This window comes from Sparus aurata, chromosome 12 (genome assembly GCF_900880675.1).
Source record: "Sparus aurata chromosome 12, fSpaAur1.1, whole genome shotgun sequence".
In the NCBI taxonomy this organism is placed as follows: Eukaryota; Metazoa; Chordata; class Actinopteri; order Spariformes; family Sparidae; genus Sparus; species Sparus aurata.
Genome location: NC_044198.1, coordinates 11275618 through 11293501, shown reverse-complemented (window position 1 = coordinate 11293501; position 17884 = coordinate 11275618). Strand labels below are relative to the sequence as shown.

The 17884-nt window shown below is 40.8% G+C and overlaps 1 protein-coding gene across 1 annotated transcript; it reads left to right on the top strand.

Annotated features, from left to right (window-relative positions):
• Positions 1-185: 185 nt before the first annotated feature.
• On the top strand, positions 186-17793 carry snx30 (sorting nexin family member 30). Its single transcript, XM_030435375.1, has 9 exons — positions 186-495; positions 4887-5102; positions 6635-6745; positions 6871-7029; positions 7731-7920; positions 8991-9190; positions 10508-10597; positions 11036-11188; positions 13114-17793. Exons 1-9 carry the CDS (start codon positions 373-375, stop codon positions 13189-13191), a joined length of 1320 nt encoding a protein of 439 aa, XP_030291235.1. The 5' UTR covers positions 186-372; the 3' UTR covers positions 13192-17793.
• The last annotated feature ends 91 nt before the right edge of the window (positions 17794-17884 follow it).

Here is a 17884-nt window from a genome sequence, read left to right as displayed (position 1 = left end):
TAAGCGACTGCCTTTCAGATGCTGTTTCTATGTAGTATTTCTTGTGTGCTGTGTGGTTATTCTAGCTGGCTAAAAATTAGCATAGTAACCAGTTTCAAAAAAAGTCACTGGTCTTCGCGAGAGACGATCTTTAGCATGCCTGTCGTCACGTGACGCGTCTGTTTACATCCGGGTTCGTGTAGTTTAACGTCCGGAGCTGCGCAGTGGGGGTCAGCTGACAGTTGTGACCAACCAGCGGGTGTAACATCTCAACTCAGGAGACCCTGAACCGAGAAAAAAGCCTCCCTCTGTCTGCGCTCACCGCTACCAGCCGCGGAGAACCGGACAGCCTTCACCCCCGTTACCCGGCCACGTCTTCCCGCCTCCTGCAGGATGAGTGTCGGCGCTCCGAGAGGCCTGGCCAGCTCGGGGCAGAAGCCCATCGCGGAGATTCTTCATCCGCTCTCTGCCGCCGAGGAGCCGCTCTTGGTCCCAGTCAACGTCGGAGGGGAGAAGGTAGGGTCCGCTGGGGCTGAGCCGAGACCGGTTCATCGGTCTGAACACAACCAGGGGATGTAGAGAGGACCGTTAACCCAACAAAACCCTATAAACTAACCTGTTTACAGGCTGGCACCGGTGTTTATGGCTAAATGCAGCAAGTGAGAAGTAGTAAACAAATGGAAGTTTAATGGAAAAAACGGGATAAACATTTACACCAACGCCTTTTTTTCTGGTTAATGTTTAAGGTTTACTGCCAACGACTGTTAGCTAAACTGTCTGAGTTTGCCACCGAATCACTGTTGCATGAAAGATAAATCTCAGAAACTGTCTTAGCTAGCAGTATTTTTTTAATATACACTTGGCTTTAGTTTCAGTACAGCAACAAAGCCACTACAGCATCAAGCATACACAAGCAGAGATAGTGATGAGATGGAGAATACAGTCTTACTAATGCACACACACTCACAGAAGCTCACCACAGTATGAGTCATGTGTCAACACCATTAAAACTGCATTATGTTTTCACGTGGTGACTCCAGGTTACACATGTTTTGGTCAGAAAACAGATTTCTCTCCTCTCACTCTCTAAAAAAGGATCTGGCATCATTATCAGCAGAGCTGTCCAGTGTAAACAGCGATGGACCCAGCAAACAAATCATGAGGCTTTTACTCCTCCTGCTGATGTTTTACACAGGAGTAACAACCTTAACAACCACTGGGTATTGCAGTTAATCATTGCCAATAGGAGATGCCATGATATGTCCTTCTGGGAAGGTTTGCATGGTAACATACTGTCCTGTTCCATCTTTTTTATTTCTTTATTTCAAGTACCCAATGGCAACTAGAGGCAAAACCTCTATGCACCCCTATTTCCTCCCACTACCAGTGGTGTTCATTAATGGTTCTGGTCCCGGGCTGTCAGCCAACTATTAAAACGACTTGTCAACACATTTCAATAATGTCTGATGGAAGGTCAGGTTGTGGTGGTGGGCCAGTGAACAAGTGATCCATTATTGAGGTGAAACAGAGCCTAGTGTAGATTTTCTGAAAGGATGACTTACCCTTAGCATTCTTAGCATTTTCTTTCACGTCTTTTGCTGTTGTTTAAAGAAGTAGTTTATTTGCCAGAATGAAAACAAATCTAGCACATATATCCCATGATCGTATCCAACTTTGTATTTTATTTAAAAAAAATGTTGCAGATAACATTTCTTAGTATTAACAAATTATTATTTTTCTTGTTGATTAATCTGTTGACTATTTTCCCGATTAGTCCTACATTTGTTCGGTCCGTAAAATATCAGAAAAAATTGTTAAAAGTGTTGATCGGCGCAAGATGACGTCCTCAAATGTCTTATTTTGTCGACGACCCAAAGATATGCAGTTTACTGTCAAAGAAACTAGTAAATATTCACATTTAAGAAACTGTAATCAGAGAATTTTGATTTTGATTATTACCCGAATAAGGGCTCCATATTAGCTTTTTACACGGCACTGAATATATTTAAGGTATGCCCAGCAATTTAATTAATTAAAAAAAACACATTTAGTTAGTGATTGTAAACAGGGTTAAAGATGAAAATACATGTTTTTATTCTTGTTTTTCTAAATCACAGCACTCACAACAAAAAAGGGGCAATAACCTCAGTTGTTTGAAATAATGAACAACTCAATTCAGGCGCACTGGTGCGACAAATGAAAATGTCTGATTCGTACAGTTGAAGCCAAAATAGTTGTACCCCGGAGCCCCGATAGCATTTGGCAATTAATTCAGTAGTTGACAACTAATTGATGAATGATTGCAGCTCTATTTTTATTAAATAAAAGAATACTTTTAGAGTTTTGTGCCGCCTTGGTGGATGAACATGCCCTCTGAGTAGCATCTGCATCTCGTGGTCCTGACTGGGAGCTCAGAGCATCAGGGGAGTGCCGGTGCTTGCACCACTAGCACAGGAATGTTGGACGAAAACTGTCTGAGGCTACGTGGTTGGCATGCTGAAGTCAATATATACCTCTCAGCAACACAATACATAGATGTCAGAACATTGCGTCACATCCTATTGATGACTTGAATTGAACTTTTGAATGTTTCAACAAAAACTCTTGCATAATGGACTTAATTTCTTAATCAGAGAAAGCAAACAACACTCTGTGTTTGTACAAGCATTTTTAATAAAGCTGGTATATGCTGTTCATGACTTATCGTCACATTTTTCAATCAACTGCACAATATCAATCATATAGCTGGATCAGAACGTTACAATAAGCTGAACTCCACATATCCGTTCCAGTATTACAATACTGGTAATTCTATTTCTACATTCAAACTCTCCTCTGTATTACAAACAGAGGAAAGTTTGATCCGTGTCCCCCAATCTAATATTTGCATATTCTTCCTCCCCGTCTGTCTGAGTGTGTTTGTGCTGCCGTGGCCTGGCTGTTCATTCACAGCGCTGTAATGATGCAACGCAACGCAATTATCTTAGCTGTGATTACCACCACAGGTTAGAAAAAGAGCACTGTAACGTCAGCACCCTGTCCCTGTGTGTGTGGTCAGTGCGTGTTAAAATGCAGAGTGTGTATACAGGAGTGAGAGGAGCCCCCCCCCCCCCCCCCCCCCCTTCTTTAAACACAGATTGAATTTGAAAATTTCACACCTGCTCTCTCAGGGTAATGAAAAAAAGAAAAAAAAAAGCTTTTGGCAGAAAAAGACGATTTAAGGTTGAACATTAGCTTCTGTGCTTTCGTGCACCTAAACGTTGTTGAGGGTGAAAATAGTTCCTTCCCCATGTGAGGCAAGAAGTGGCCCCGCGGGACATGAGTAACTGCTGTGAAGTGTTGTTAAGAGTTTAGATCAACTCCGGTTGTTTTGGTGGCAGATGTGGTCGGTTAGTTTTATTTTCAGAACCACTTTCGTTGAGGCGGCGACCCTGCTGCCTCGGTGTGCTGCCTTACTTCCTGTTGAGGTGTTTACATTTTTGTCTTGTTTAGATTTGACAGATTGTTGCCTGCTGTCCCTCCAGTTTGCTAATGCAGTCCCCTATAAATGTGCAATACATCAATCATCAATCATGTTTTTTTGCATCACAGTAAAGTGATGTCCCTTTCTGAGCAGATCAGCTGGTTCTACTTCTTCTTATATTTGTTTTTTACCCACTTAGTCATAATAGCCGCATGACTGATAATGATTATAATGATTAGTAATATATACATAATATACCCTAAAAATATTGTAATATTATTGTAAGGTTATATTGCCCAGGACTGAATCTACTATAGAGATGTGTTTTGTTTTTCAAAACGTTCAACCTAAATGTGATTAAACAACACCCACAAGTTGAAAATCTGATTGTGACTAGGGATGCATGATATACAGAATGTCAGAATGATCTGACCGATAATCGGAAATGTATTCGTATCAATAAATAGAGCCAATAACACAAAGTCACACTGCTTTCATTCACTTAAATAGTGCAGCAACTATACAGTCCTATATAGTCAGTGATGGTATTTTTGCAATCCTACTGTAAACTAGAAGAAGAAGAAGGACGCTGCTGTTGCACTCCTGACGTTAAACGCAACAAATCCTATCAGAGATGTGGAATATTAAGTCATCCGCATTTGCTCAGTATATCTTTGCCTTTCTTACCCTCAGGTGTACTCAAACAGCAGTTTATGAACTTCATCTAACATACAAAAACAGAAAAGAATATCCATTATCTTCTCAGTATCGACACTAAAGAAGCAAGTAAAAACATCCGTGGGGCTAGTTTGTCGTCTCTACTTGTTTCTGTAAAAACACTGAAAGATTGAAAGCGTTGGAACAAGTCAGACCTGTGGGGGAGTGTCATCTGTGAAAAGTCTATAAATAGTTTTGCTTCAGTTTTTATAGTTATATTGATCAGATTTTTTTTTGTTTTAAATCCAGATACTGACTTTACTGATTAATGCACCTGTTTATCCATAAAAGTAGAGGGTGTTATTTTACTGGAAAGCTTCTCTGTCCTTCTAAAATAAAAGGCATCATTTGTTAAGGGCAGAAACAAGTTAAAACCCTGTTTCTTTCAAAAATATGATACAATGAAACAGATATGTGTTATTTTGTTACCCTCCATATATTCAAACAAGCCATTCTTCCCATATTTGTAATTTCTTTGGTTAGAGGCTGGGGAAATGTATCCCCTGGTCCACATTCTCATTTCTCTGCCCTCATCCATCATTCAATTACACAGACAGGAGTAGTGTCAGATGGTGTAGAGTGTGTGCAGCAGCAGCCTCAACAAGAGCCCCATTGACAGACAGCAACAACTGCATCACCATCAGCATCAATCTATCACCTCTTTGTTTGCAGCTTTCCCCACTGCAGCAATCTAAATTTGATGTCACCGCTGTCTCTGTCCACGCAGGAAGCGGGGCTGACCAATGGCACGCCGGTTGAGACGTCGAGTCCCGCCTCTGCGTCCTCTCTGTTCAACAGGCTGCAGCTGGACGACGACCTGGAAGCAGACGTCAGGGACCTCTACGCCTCAACTGAAACCCGCGACCTATTTGTGACAGTGGACGACCCAAAGAAGCACGTCTCCACCATGGAGACCTACATCACCTACAGAGTCTCCACCAAGGTTTGCTATTGGCAGGTGCCATGTTAAAACGGTCTCCTTGGTTTTCTTTATACAGTGGAGGCTATATTAAACTTAAATATAAAGAGATTGTGTTGTTTGGTAATCAAGTTTTAGTCCACCCACCAATTATTTATACTGAAGTTTACTGCTGATAATTTTTCAAAGAATACAATTAGTATTTTGTGTACCACTGCACAGGTAATCCATCATACTGGACAATTAATCTTATTCTTATTTGTCATACTTTGCTTTGTTTCATTTTTGTTTTTAAAAGCTGTCCTTCATGGTGTGTTAAATGAACACTTGATATCTGAGTGCTAAGGGCTTTCTGATGAGCAGCAGCGCTTTCTTTATGCAAGAAACTTTAGTTTTCATATTAAATGTTCAGTATGTGCATTCTTTCTAATGGCCAGCAGGGGGCATTTCCACTGGTTACAAAAGGAGTTCTGATTGTATGTAAGCTTACGAGAAAATGAACCTACTTCTCACTTTATTCATTGCCCCATTAAGCAGTTTCCAAAGACTTTAGGGTCTCATTCCCTAGTTTCATGTCCTCTTCAATACAGAATGATGTTCATTTTGGAAGTTATTGTCCCTTTTAGAGTAAGATTGTTGATAAAGTGGGGTATGCTTTGGGGCTTGGCAACCTTGGGATTGACAAGTCGCTACCACAGCTTGTCCTCGGATTCTCAGTCAGATCCAGTGAAGATATTTTTCCTAGCTTCATCCTCTCATCTTTTTAACTTCCAATTTCTAGATCTGAAAAAAACCAGATGGCGAGGGTTCAGTGGGTTTACACTTGAGTACTTCACAACATTAGCCTGTGCTGCCTACAGGAATGACAAGGAATAGCAGTAGGAGTTTAGACTTCAAATATGCTAGTGTCTCCAACTCTTGCCAAAGAATATATCCCAGGGGTGATGGAACATCTAAGATTTTAGTTAGGGAAAGACTTTTTACTGGAATCCATAAAAAAATATATTTGAGACCAGAGATTTATTCAGAAACTTGTGTTTACCAGCTGGAACCTCGGTTCCATCCTCCAAATCCCTCTGCCAGTAATCAGAGGCAGAGCATCTTCTCTGTCTGACAGAGAGTTAATTTGTTCAGACTTCCAGCAGAGAATCATAGCTGTGGAGGCCGTTCCTTCGTGTAATGAAAGAACAGATTCAGAGGGAGACGCTGCCAGGAGCTGACGACAGTTACCTTATGCACAGGCTCTCAGGCCCATGACAAATATCACAAACCGATATGAACACAAAGTGTTAATTGAGAGCATGTGGGTGGGCGTCTTTTAGAACTGTATTGTCAGGCTGTGAGACTGTGAGACTATGCGTTTGTGTTCATGCGATGTCAGCTATATTTTTAAGGTCAATAAGCATGTTCCTAACGCGTCAATGTGATGATCGAAGACACGGTCACCCTCCAGTCTAATATACATACAGTGGATCTATGAATGTACACACAGTGAAAAATGTATCCGAATTAGCTGTGTATTGAATTAAAAGGTTTTCATGTGTGTGTTTCCTCAGACATCAAGAATAGAGTTTGACCTGCCGGAGTACTGTGTGCGGCGGCGCTACCAAGACTTTGACTGGCTGAGGATCAAGTTGGAGGAGAGCCAGCCGACCCACCTCATCCCTGTAGGGCGAACGAGCCATGACGCACACCTACAATCTATGCTGTTTTCCATTTAGAAATGCTCAATTTACCCTCTCTGCTCTGATTCTCCTCTTCCCTCATCCTCTCAATCCCTCTTCATCTCCAGCCGCTGCCAGAGAAGTTCGTGATGAAGGGCGTGGTCGATCGTTTCTCGGAGGAGTTTGTGGAGACGAGGATGAAAGCTTTGGACAAGTTCCTGAAGCGGGTTGCCGACCACCCTGTCCTCTCCTTCAACCCACATCTAAACGCTTTCCTGTCTGCCAAGGTAAGACGTCACATGAGTGGGAAGTTCAGGGACTCTCTTTAAGAATTTTTTTTTTTTCCATGACTATCTCACAGACAAATTTTGTCTTAAACTGTTATTACTTCTTCAACTACTAAGAGAGCTTAATTCAGAAACCCAAGGTGGACATTTGTCACTTCTCCTGTCAAATACTTACACGCAGTGTCCATGTAGCTGTTTCCGTGGACAGGATCTTGATACTTTCACAACATTCATACCCCACTTGGGCTGCATGAGATCTTTTAATGCTGACAAAAAAAACAGTGATCTCAGCAGTTCTTTCAGTAAATGTGAAACTGCACAGTACAGAGCTTCTTCTTCCTTACTTTCCATGTCTGTCATCAGTCACAAATTTAGTCTCTAAGTAGCTGAGACACAAGACAAGACTTTATTGATCCCTGTGGGGGAAATGAGGTTGTTGCAGCAGTAAAATAATTGGACTCAGAAGGAAGGGAAAGAAAGAAAGAAAGAAAGAAAGAAAGTAGGGCATAAGGATTGTAGAACAGGATCAGGTCTACAATGTAAAGTGACACTACAGGTGATAAAACAACAGTAGTGGCGAGGGGTTTTCTAAACACACGTGACATTGTTAAGCAGGTGGAAGAAAAGAATATGTTATTATGAATGCTAGTTTCTTTAGGATGTAAATGCAACTGTCGCCTGTTCTCACTGTGTGTCTGCAGGACCTGAACAAGCGTCAGGGTCTGGCACTGCTGACCAAGGTGGGCGAGTCTGTGAAGCACGTGGCCGGAGGGTACAAGCTGCGGGCACGGCCGCCTGAGTTCTGCGCCATGGGAGAATACCTGGACACATTCAGCCAGAAACTGGGAACCATCGACCGCATCGCTCAGAGGATCCTCAAAGAGCAGTCAGGTATCACACAGAGGTTGATGACTCTTCTTCTTCCTCCTTTTTTTTAGATAATGGAATTATATTTTGGGGCATTTTTGGCCTTTATTGGAAACTTGTTAGCAAAGAAACAAATCTGTCCAGGTTGTTACACGTTTCAAAGCATCTGGCTATTGATAGCCACTAGCAGACGAATGTTCTACTGAAAATATGTCTTTGTTGACCCTGAAATGTTAGATTGACAAGAAAAAACATTGTTTTTAATTTTCAATGAGTGCGTTTAATAGTAGAATTTAATATTTGGAGGCAACGCATTGACTTTCTTGACAAACCTGGAATTAATATTGCTATTTTTTAAATAAAATTCATTTGTGGTTGTTTTAAATTTGTCATTACTTTTAGAGACTCAAGAGCTGAAGCCACTTCTTTGAGGCTATTTTTGGCACCAGGAAGAAACATTTTGAAACGGTGGCGTGTGCTGCTTGCAACACGGCCTCAAATGATCTACTTTCTTAGAAGACCTGCTTACTGGCAGTTATTTTCATGGTGCCTGTGGTTAGCCTATCATGAAACAGTTCAGTTTTCAGCCAGGTGGCTAACTGTAGCTCAAGTGAATCTATCTGCAGTATTGACCCACTCAGTGTTTGTTTGGAGAAAAACCCACAGACCTTTGGGCCTTGAGGTGATGCGTGGTTGATAGCTGCAGGCCTCACTCATGCATGACAAGTGATCCTGTAAATACCTGTCATCTGCTGTGTGAAATGCTCGTCGTCACCATCTGTTCTGGGGTTTTAGACACACTGTGGTCTTTGGTCCAAGAATACAGGGTGAACAAAAGGTCTGTCTTCCCACATTGGAAGCGATAAGATGGAAACTCTGGGAACTTTAAATAATGAAGGCCTGTGAGCTGATAGGAAGTGTTAAAAATAAATGCCATGCCCCTTGACTCAGCAGCCTGGCGTTTAGCCATCACTCCCTCTCATGTGCAATTTACAACATAGATTGTACAATTCGAACATGGTGAACTCCTCTTTTCTTCATTTCTTGTTTAGCTTCCTCATCTCCCTTTTTTTTTCTTCTTCCGCCCCCGCTAGAGTACCTGACGGAGCTTCGTGAGTACGGCACCGTGTACTCCAGCTGGGCTGGGTCCGAGGAGGAGCTGCGCCGTCCCCTCGAGGGCGTGGCCGGCTGCGTGGCAACGTGCTGCAGAGCGCTGGAGGACCAGAGTGAGAACATGAGCCAGGACTTCCTGCCCGTTCTCAGAGAGTACATCCTCTACATAGAGTCCATGAAGGTGAGAAGGACATTTTGAGAGATTGGTACAGTAAAATATGTTGTTAATTAACGACTGTGGGCCTGATACGAAAGAAAAACCTGCTGCCCAAAAAGCTTTACCTCCACAGATTTCCTTTATTAAAATGTGAAAAATTATTCTTTAATTTATTATTCAAAAAAAAAAAACAAAAAAAAAACATTTTTCCCCTGCTGCAAAGTATTTTGGGGGGAGTTTTACCTTACTTAAATTGAGGGTGCTCTGTACAGATAGCAAAGACCAATGAAGCAATATTATTTACCAAACAATGTGTATCCCAAATCCATACTACATGTATTGTATATACTAATTGTGTTCAGGGTGCACCGCATACTAATCATCATAGTTTACAGCTATGGCAGTTAGCAGATAGAAACACAACACGCTTTACCATTTTACACAGGAAATGATACAATACAAGCGACGTAGGATGTCAGTCAAACTGACTTTTGATTGTCACTGACAATTCATCTGAACAGAATTTCACATAATTTCACACTTTTTTTATTTGTTTATTATCAAGAACAGATCTTATAGAGCTGTTTCACTGCCTATAATTTGTTTTTATTTTTGCATTGCATTCTTGGAGAATAGTGTGTATTGACTGCACATGCAGCAATCACAATTTTGCATTCATGCTTACTGACATACTACTGCTGCGTTCCAGACAACTCAGAGCTCAAATATTTCCGACCTCCTGCTAGAAAAAGTACAGTGGAATGTCAGTCCGACTCAGAATTCCAACTTGTTAACTCAACAGTTTTTGTATTAGGTCATTGAATGGGATTTTTAGATCTGTTGCCAGGTATAAAAGTGCCGTAAAATAAAATGTATAATGGCGTCTGTTGACTTCATGTGTCTTTTCCCTCTAATTTGTTTATACATGCAAAGATAATGCACTGATGAGGGTTCACTTGTGAGCCAAAGAGTCTTCATTTTTCAATTGTCCGCCAAGTTTTTTGTTAACTTCTGGCAACGTGCTCCTGGAACGCTCAGAGGTCGGAAGTTGGAAATTTCAGCTTGGAAAATCCGAACTCCGACTTTGACTTGAACCTGCTTTGAGTTAGTGTGCAGTGTGAATTTCGAACACAGCGACACGCTTGCTCTTTTTTTAAGCAAAGCAAACTGAACTGAGGAAACAGCATCTGAGATTCTGCATGTGTCATGTCCTCACCAAGCTCCTGACTCAGCATGTCTCTCTGTCTGTTAATATTGTTCACATTTCATCTTTCTTAGAAATATTACAGTATCGGTGAATGTCACTCAGTGAAACGGTTGACGTCTTCTTGTTGGTTGTAGAATGTTTTGAGGAAGCGAGACCAGACCCAGGCGGAGTACGAGGGTCGACTAGAAGCAGCCATATTGCGCAAACAGGAGGACAGAACGCCAGTAAGTCGCCTCCTTCCTCTCACATGCGTAAACCTTAAAAATGGCTGCCATGTCTGTTGCCATTTCTGGGTGTGTCAGTAGTTGCCCAAAGCTGACTTCGCACTACTTTGTATCCCTTGACCTGTTGTAAGCACATGATTGAGCATTTAACTATTTAATCACATTATATTGATGTGTGGCTTTGTTTTGTTTGCCAAAACTAAGTTTATATATAATTTTTTAGGAGTTTCCATACTAACTCCTCAAAGAAAGATTTTCCGGATTTGAGAAAGAGAGAATTGGTTAAAGCTGTCACGTTGTAAAATTTCTCCAATACAACCCTCCCATCCAAAACTCTCGCACCATCTAGACTCCTGCAGCTGTAGCCTTGTAACCTGTAGTCTTGTAATATTTCTCCTGAAGGCCCCTGTAGCTGTAGTTTTCTGTGTGTCACCGTAGATGCCAGTGGAGGTGGAGAAGTGCCAGGATAAAGTGGAGTGTTTCAACGCGGACCTAAAGGCAGACTGGGAGCGCTGGCAGAGCAACAAGAGACAAGACTTCAAACAGCTTCTTACAGGCATGGCCGACAAAAACATCAACCACTATGAAAAGGTATGCAAGGCTGCTGGAGGAATCCATGGAACAGACTTAAAAACATTGCGGTGCGGGCGTAGACTTGGAATCTCTGCGGGGAGATTTAATTGACTTGTGATCATTCATCAAATCATTTTTCTAGTTGAAACAGAGGTGTTATCTGTGTTGTGTCAGGCAGTTTGGTTTACATTGTGTTTCAGATCTTTGGTACACGTAAAAACAGTCTGTACAACATGCTGGCATATGTAGAAATCATAACACTTTAACAGATATTTGTTTTTAGCTAACAGAAAGTGTAGTTTGTTCTTCCAATTTGGAGAGAGAGCAAGCGATGAGGCTGAAAGAGACTCGCCTCTAAAGTACCGATTATATGCCTGCTCTGTGCAGCAAAGCACTAAAAGGAGAGTTATTCAGCAGGAGTGTGGGAAAAATGAAATGAATGAGGCACAGTAGTGTGTGTGTGTGTGTGTGTGTGTGTGTGTGTGTGTTGAACTCATCTATGCTGCTGGTCTACTGTTAACAGGGCATAATGATTTATCTCAGAACAGAGTATCCTACAACAAAACGACACAATATTTTTATTTAAAAAAAGTATGCATTCACTAAATTTACAAAAAGCGACACATGGTTAAGATTTAGTGGTAGGCAGCTTTTAGCAAAGTTTATAAAGCCTCCCTTAACTGAACAATTCATGAATTTATTATTTAAGGGAGTCGGGGGCTGATTTGTCACCACCACAAATTACTCACGCAAGGGTTTTGCTCTTTTGGACAGAGATGCAATCTAAATGAAGGTAAAGAGGAGCCATAAAGAATACCTTGTGTAAATGCATAAGGATACCATTATGATACCAGGGCATAGAAAGGAGTATTTGAGGGCTCCATTAGTGTGATAATGATTTTAAAAGTGTTGAGTCCCGCTTCTTAGAAGCCGTTGCACGTGTAGGGTAACGTCAACATATACTACTTTTTTAACAATGCTTAAAACACTTTTAAGACCTTGAGAAAAATGTCTGAAATGTGTCGAGGATAGCTGTTTGTACAATGAAATCACAAGCATCATGATTTGCATCCAAAACTATCTATTAATGTGTTTTCAGTACTCGGCACTGCAGAATTAATTCAGTTGGTAGTCAAACAGTACAGACGTTTGACACTCAGCCTTCATCATCGCCAATCTCTTGATTTAATTTCAGTCAACAGGTCTGTAGTCAACACTCAGTAATAAGCCATTTCTGTTAAATATCTAGTAATTGTAGTAAGCCGAGCTTTGGCACCAGATCAGAGCACCAGATGAGTTGAAATGAGCTGTCAGTTGTTGACCTTTTGTTTTTCTGGAGTAGATTCACAAACCACGAACACTCTGTAACAGAGACAGCCTGTTCGTACTCACACCCAGACAGTACAACAACAGGCTGATCCACCGAAGCAGTTAGGAGGTAAATTATTTGCTCGCGAAAAGTGGCAGTACTTTTAAAACTTCACTCCCAGATTTATCTGATCTGTCCAAGAGCGGTGACCTGGAAACACAAAGTAAGTGATCACACACAGCCAGAGGCCAAAGAACATTGGCTTCACAACTGGCAGTGGTGAGAATAAATCTGAACCAAATGCACAATAAAAAATTTGAACCAAAATACCAGGTTTATTGCCAAGCAAGTTTTAACTGACAAGGAATCTGTACATATCAATAAACATGGTAGTAGTAAAAAATAATAAGATAAAAAGCAAGAACCGTAAAAGTCAAGAAACATAAATAGGAAATAGAAAAAAATACAATAAGGAAAAAGAACAAATATAAATGATATATAAAAAACATTTACAGTACGGTTGGTTTTGGAATGAACGAGCTGTACAAATCACATAATGTATTGAAACATCTCTGTCTCTCCCTTTATTTTTTTGCCTCTGTCAAATGTCTCCCTCCATTTCCGCCCTCTGCAGTGCCAGGCAGCGTGGGAGTCGCTCGTAACTCTCCTGCAGGACAAACAGACTGAGGACAAAACGAGTGAGACGAACTGAAACACCTCCTCATGTCCCTGCACATCCCCCTCTCTCTGTGAAACGCACTCTCATGCCAAGGAAAAGGGCCAACCGGGCTGCAGGTTTGGACTGCTGGACTCTGCCCGTGTTCACCTGGGAGACGACTGGACGGAGGGGAGTCTTCGTTACCTGAGGTAACGAATGGTGCGTTCAAGGACAGCGAGGAAAGAGGAGAGACCTACTATGTACAGACATTTTCCTTTTTGTTTGTTTTTTTTTGTCGTCGTTTTTATTGACTTTTTCTACTTCATATATCAGATTAACAGTCAGTCGCTGCCTGTGTTTGTCGGGAGAGTTTTCTGCCTGTTCTCAAGTGTGAAGGGTAACTCTTAAGCAAAAAAACAGATACGGATATCGTTCAAAGTTTGAAGCATTCAGAACATCCCGGAGATTACTTTCTCCCTGTCAGGTTGTAACAACCTCCTCACACAACTTAACACTAAAACTCTCCGCTCAAGACTCTTAGAGGTGTGATATCGGCTCTAAATTTAAAGGACCATTCCTGTTGTTTTTGCATGTTTCAGCACATTAACTCTTATACCTGCCATTACTGTTGCTCATTTTTCCAGGAGGTTTATATATTTTATAGTTTTCCCATATACTCATAACCATTCTTGAATCGTGACGCGGCTTTTGTGCTCAAACAGAAATAACGCTTGGATGGGGATGAAGCAGAAAGTGTAGCAACGAATCTCAGTAAAAACCCTGTAATAATTCTCTGAAATGTCAACTTTAGGATGTATTTTTGACTCTTAAGCACCACATTTACCAACAAGTTATGAATGTTGAGCTCTATCAGGGAAGTGATCCACATGGCAGAGTTGATTGTGCTCGTGTTTTGAGTGAGTGTAGCAGCACCACCTAGTGGTTAAGATGCTAATGGCATTCAGTCTTTTGAAACTGGCGTTTGATTTAGATATCACGTGTTTTTTTTATTTTTAAACAATGGCCATTTCAAGGGGCTGTAGGGATATCAGTGAAGGCTTTAAGTCAGCTGGGGATAGAAGGGCAGGTTTACTCAATGACAAGCACACTGAGAGAAACAAAGGGGAAGAGTCCAGTGGTACACTAATTCATTCTCTTTAAAGAGGTGAAAACAATCGGTTGTCAGCTTTTTAGAAGTGGATTATAGAACATCCCTGAAAGGAAAGAAACCTGCATTGGGAACATGTGGTATTATCGCAGCCCATCAACAAAATGTTAGTCCTGTTTCAAGAGGAGAAAGTTCTTGGATGTGGGCTCTGAACTGAAAAAACTTAAACATGTTGATTCCACTAGCCCATAGAGGAACAGAGCATTTCACATCCCTGCTGCGTCATGTAAGCACCCTGGGAAATTAGATAAACCAGCACTCTTCACTTTTAAAAGGTGAAGTTGTTTGTTTTAAAGAGGCAGTATGTAGTTTTGGAGAAGAAATTCAAATTCAGGATTTTTATATTTTCCAATAGTCTTGAGGTAATGTTACAAAGTCAGACATATTTATTTTTCCATAATTGAGTAAACAAGCTGTTCTCAGAGGAAAATAATTTCCTCAGAACACTGTTTGAACCTAGAAAGGTGGCAGGGTCCGCCACATAAAAACAAAGTGAAACAGTATGACAGCTGGTTTATTTAAATTGTTTAAGGCATAAAAAAACACTCAATGACGATCTTTCTCTTCTGATTAAAAATTCTCCAAAACTACACAGTGCAGCTTTAAGTAAACAAGTTGGTATCAGACTAAATGTGGAAATAGTTCCCTGTGATAGAGCGGTTTGACAATTTGACTTCATCTGCTCAGCTGCGACTTAAGAGTGTGTGGGGCCAACGGCGTTTTTTGTGTCACACTTGTTCCTCTTTTCTTATTTTTTGGCTCAAAATGTTACTCATGTTGCCTTAAAGGAAAAATCCATTCAGTGTGTAATCGCTGCTGAACCCGCTTTACTTTGTGAGATCTGACTTTTCCCAAAAAGTCTTTCTCCCATTTATCATATTTATGGTTGATCCCTGAAATTTTGTTTAAATTTTATTTTGGCGATTTGAATTAAAAAAATTTTTTTTATTTATTAACTCGGCATAAAGTAGCAAAAAACTGGACCAATGATGACGAGGGCGGACTCCGTCAGTGGCATCTTCATCAGAACGACATTTACATAGACGCTGATTTTAACTTGGTTCGTGTGTGGCACAGATCCGACAGTGTTGTAGCCTCAAACTGGAAAAAGAAAACAATTTTTTCCAAAAAGTGTACAAAGAGTTTCTTTAGCATCGTTTTATTTATTGACAGGATTTTCAGAAATAAGGTGCTGATGTGACTTTCTCCCGTCCGTGCTCCGTGAAGAAGTTTAGTTAAGAACCGAAAATCTTATGTGTTGTTTTTGTTTCTTTTTTTTTTGTGTCTTTAAACGGCCCTCACCCTGTTTTTTTTTCAGGCTGCTGTCACATCGCTGCGCCCGTCCTTGGTGTAGCCAAATGCTAGAGAGGAAGTGACTGTGGCTGCTTGCAAACTGGTTTTGGTTCTTTGTCAGTTCTCTTTTTATTCGTCCTTCATGTTTTCCCCTCGAGCTTTAAAGGCACGGAGCAGCTAATGTTTCCTCTTCTGTCAGCGAGGTGACACGTGAAGACAACTTAATTTGTTCGTTCTGAGAAGGAGAGAAGCTTTCAGGGTGGGTTCACTGTGATCTAGTGTCGAGGCAGCAACAGCGGACAGTACTGTGGATGCACTGATGCTAAAATACTGTATTTGTACCAAAACGTTAAAATCAATCAAGAAAAGCCACAGTAAGAGGTGTTTAAAAATCAAAACAGAAACTTCTATGTGACCATTAGTAGCGCAAGAGAGCGTTTTTTTCCTGAACCAGTCCCCAATTAGTTTGTATCTCGTGGAAACACACAGCATTGTGGTGGGAAAAGCTGAATACTTCTGTTTGTTTACAAGAAAACTCAACAGGGCACCTTTCAACCTCGTTGTTATATCAGACTTTAAAGGGGCTCTGTGGAACTTCTCTCATTTGTTTATGTTGGCGGATGTTAGCTACTGTTGCTCTCTGTTAGCAGAGCAGAGAGCGGCGCCAAGACGAGGCCCTTGGGATCTTGACAACAGTCCGATCCTTTAGGCTTTAGTCCTTCACAAAGAAATCCACAGAACCAGCAGCTTTAAACAACTCAAACAGTTCGTCCACAGGCTTGTATAGGCAACCGAGAGAGACTGAGAAGGTCTCCTTTTTCATGTCAAGTAACAATCTGCTTACATATGGTCAGTGAAAAGTGATTGATGCGTGTAAATTGCAGCAAATTGTTGCACAGAGCCCCATTAAATGTTCTACATTTCGAAATCTGTTCAGCATTTCATATTAGCGTGCCGAACTCTGAAACTTTATTTTTAGAAGTCACCTGCAAAAAGTCAACATTTCAGCCAGAAGCCAATGTTCACTGTAAGCCAAGAACATTTTATTATTGACTTGATAAAAAAAGAACTAACAAAATGGTTATGTAGCAAACAATGAAAAATGATCTGATTGGATCAGATCAGTACTTGTGTCTGTTACAGCTGAGCACTGTACGAGGCATCAGTGCATCTGTAGACTTTCCTGCTATGGATGTAAATGAAGTAATGACCCAATGAAGGGACCTGAGCGGGGGCGCCGAAAGCTTTGGGATCATTCAGGCTTGATTTCAAATTCTTTTTGCTCTAATGGCAATATACTGTATATTCAATATACCCCAGTGTACAGCTGAATTATATGGTGCAGCTGAGTCTATTTTTATATAAAAGAAGCTGGAGATCATTGTTGGGTTTCCACTGAGTAAGTGACACATGTTAGAAGGGAGTTTTTTGTAAATTATTTTTGATGCTCATTGGAAGCCTAACCGTAGCTCTCTGATTCATTTAGCTCTTCTTAGCCATTGTAAAGTCACCATCTTATACTGTGTGCCTGCTGATTTGTTTTTGCACTATATACAGACCTCCGCCCCTCGGGCAGACATGTCCGCTGAAAAACATTAAACAAAAAAAAAAACTGAAATTGCTTTTTTGCAGTTGCCAAAAATGACAATAAAAAGTCTGGTGTTGAGTTGGTCGAGGCGTTTCTTATGTCTCAGTTTGGAAACTTTGTTCTGTGATGTAAAGAAAGGCATCGTCTGCAAACAGGTACAAAACGGCTGCGGTTATAAAGAAGGGGGAGTCACGAGAGCCGGGATTTTTTGCTTTTCCGAAATGTACAAATCAAATCTTTTCAAAGCCAAATGTCCCCATCTTTTCCTCCTGTCTTCTCCACATTGATTCACACATGAAGAGAAGTTCTGATTTGCAGCGCAAGGACAAACCCGATCAATCAAACCTGTGTGAAAGGTTCAAAGTCAGACGATTTATGAACGTGTGGATCTAGCTTCAATCTTTTTTTTTTTTTTTTAAATCTCTGTTCCTCCCCAGTGTGTACTGTTTACGTTCAGAGTTTTTATTGTACATTTGGATGTTAACAACATCTCATTGTAATTATAAATAAGCTTGTATATTGATGTCGTTTTGATGCAATTTATCTTTACCTCAAATGATTTTTTTGGATATATTGGACCAATAATAAAAAGAATGAATGCATTTGATACACTTGTCCGCTGATTAGTCTCATTTCTTTCTCTGTAACATTTAGTGTGTTAAAATGTATTGCAAGTGCATAAAAATAAGCAAGTGTTT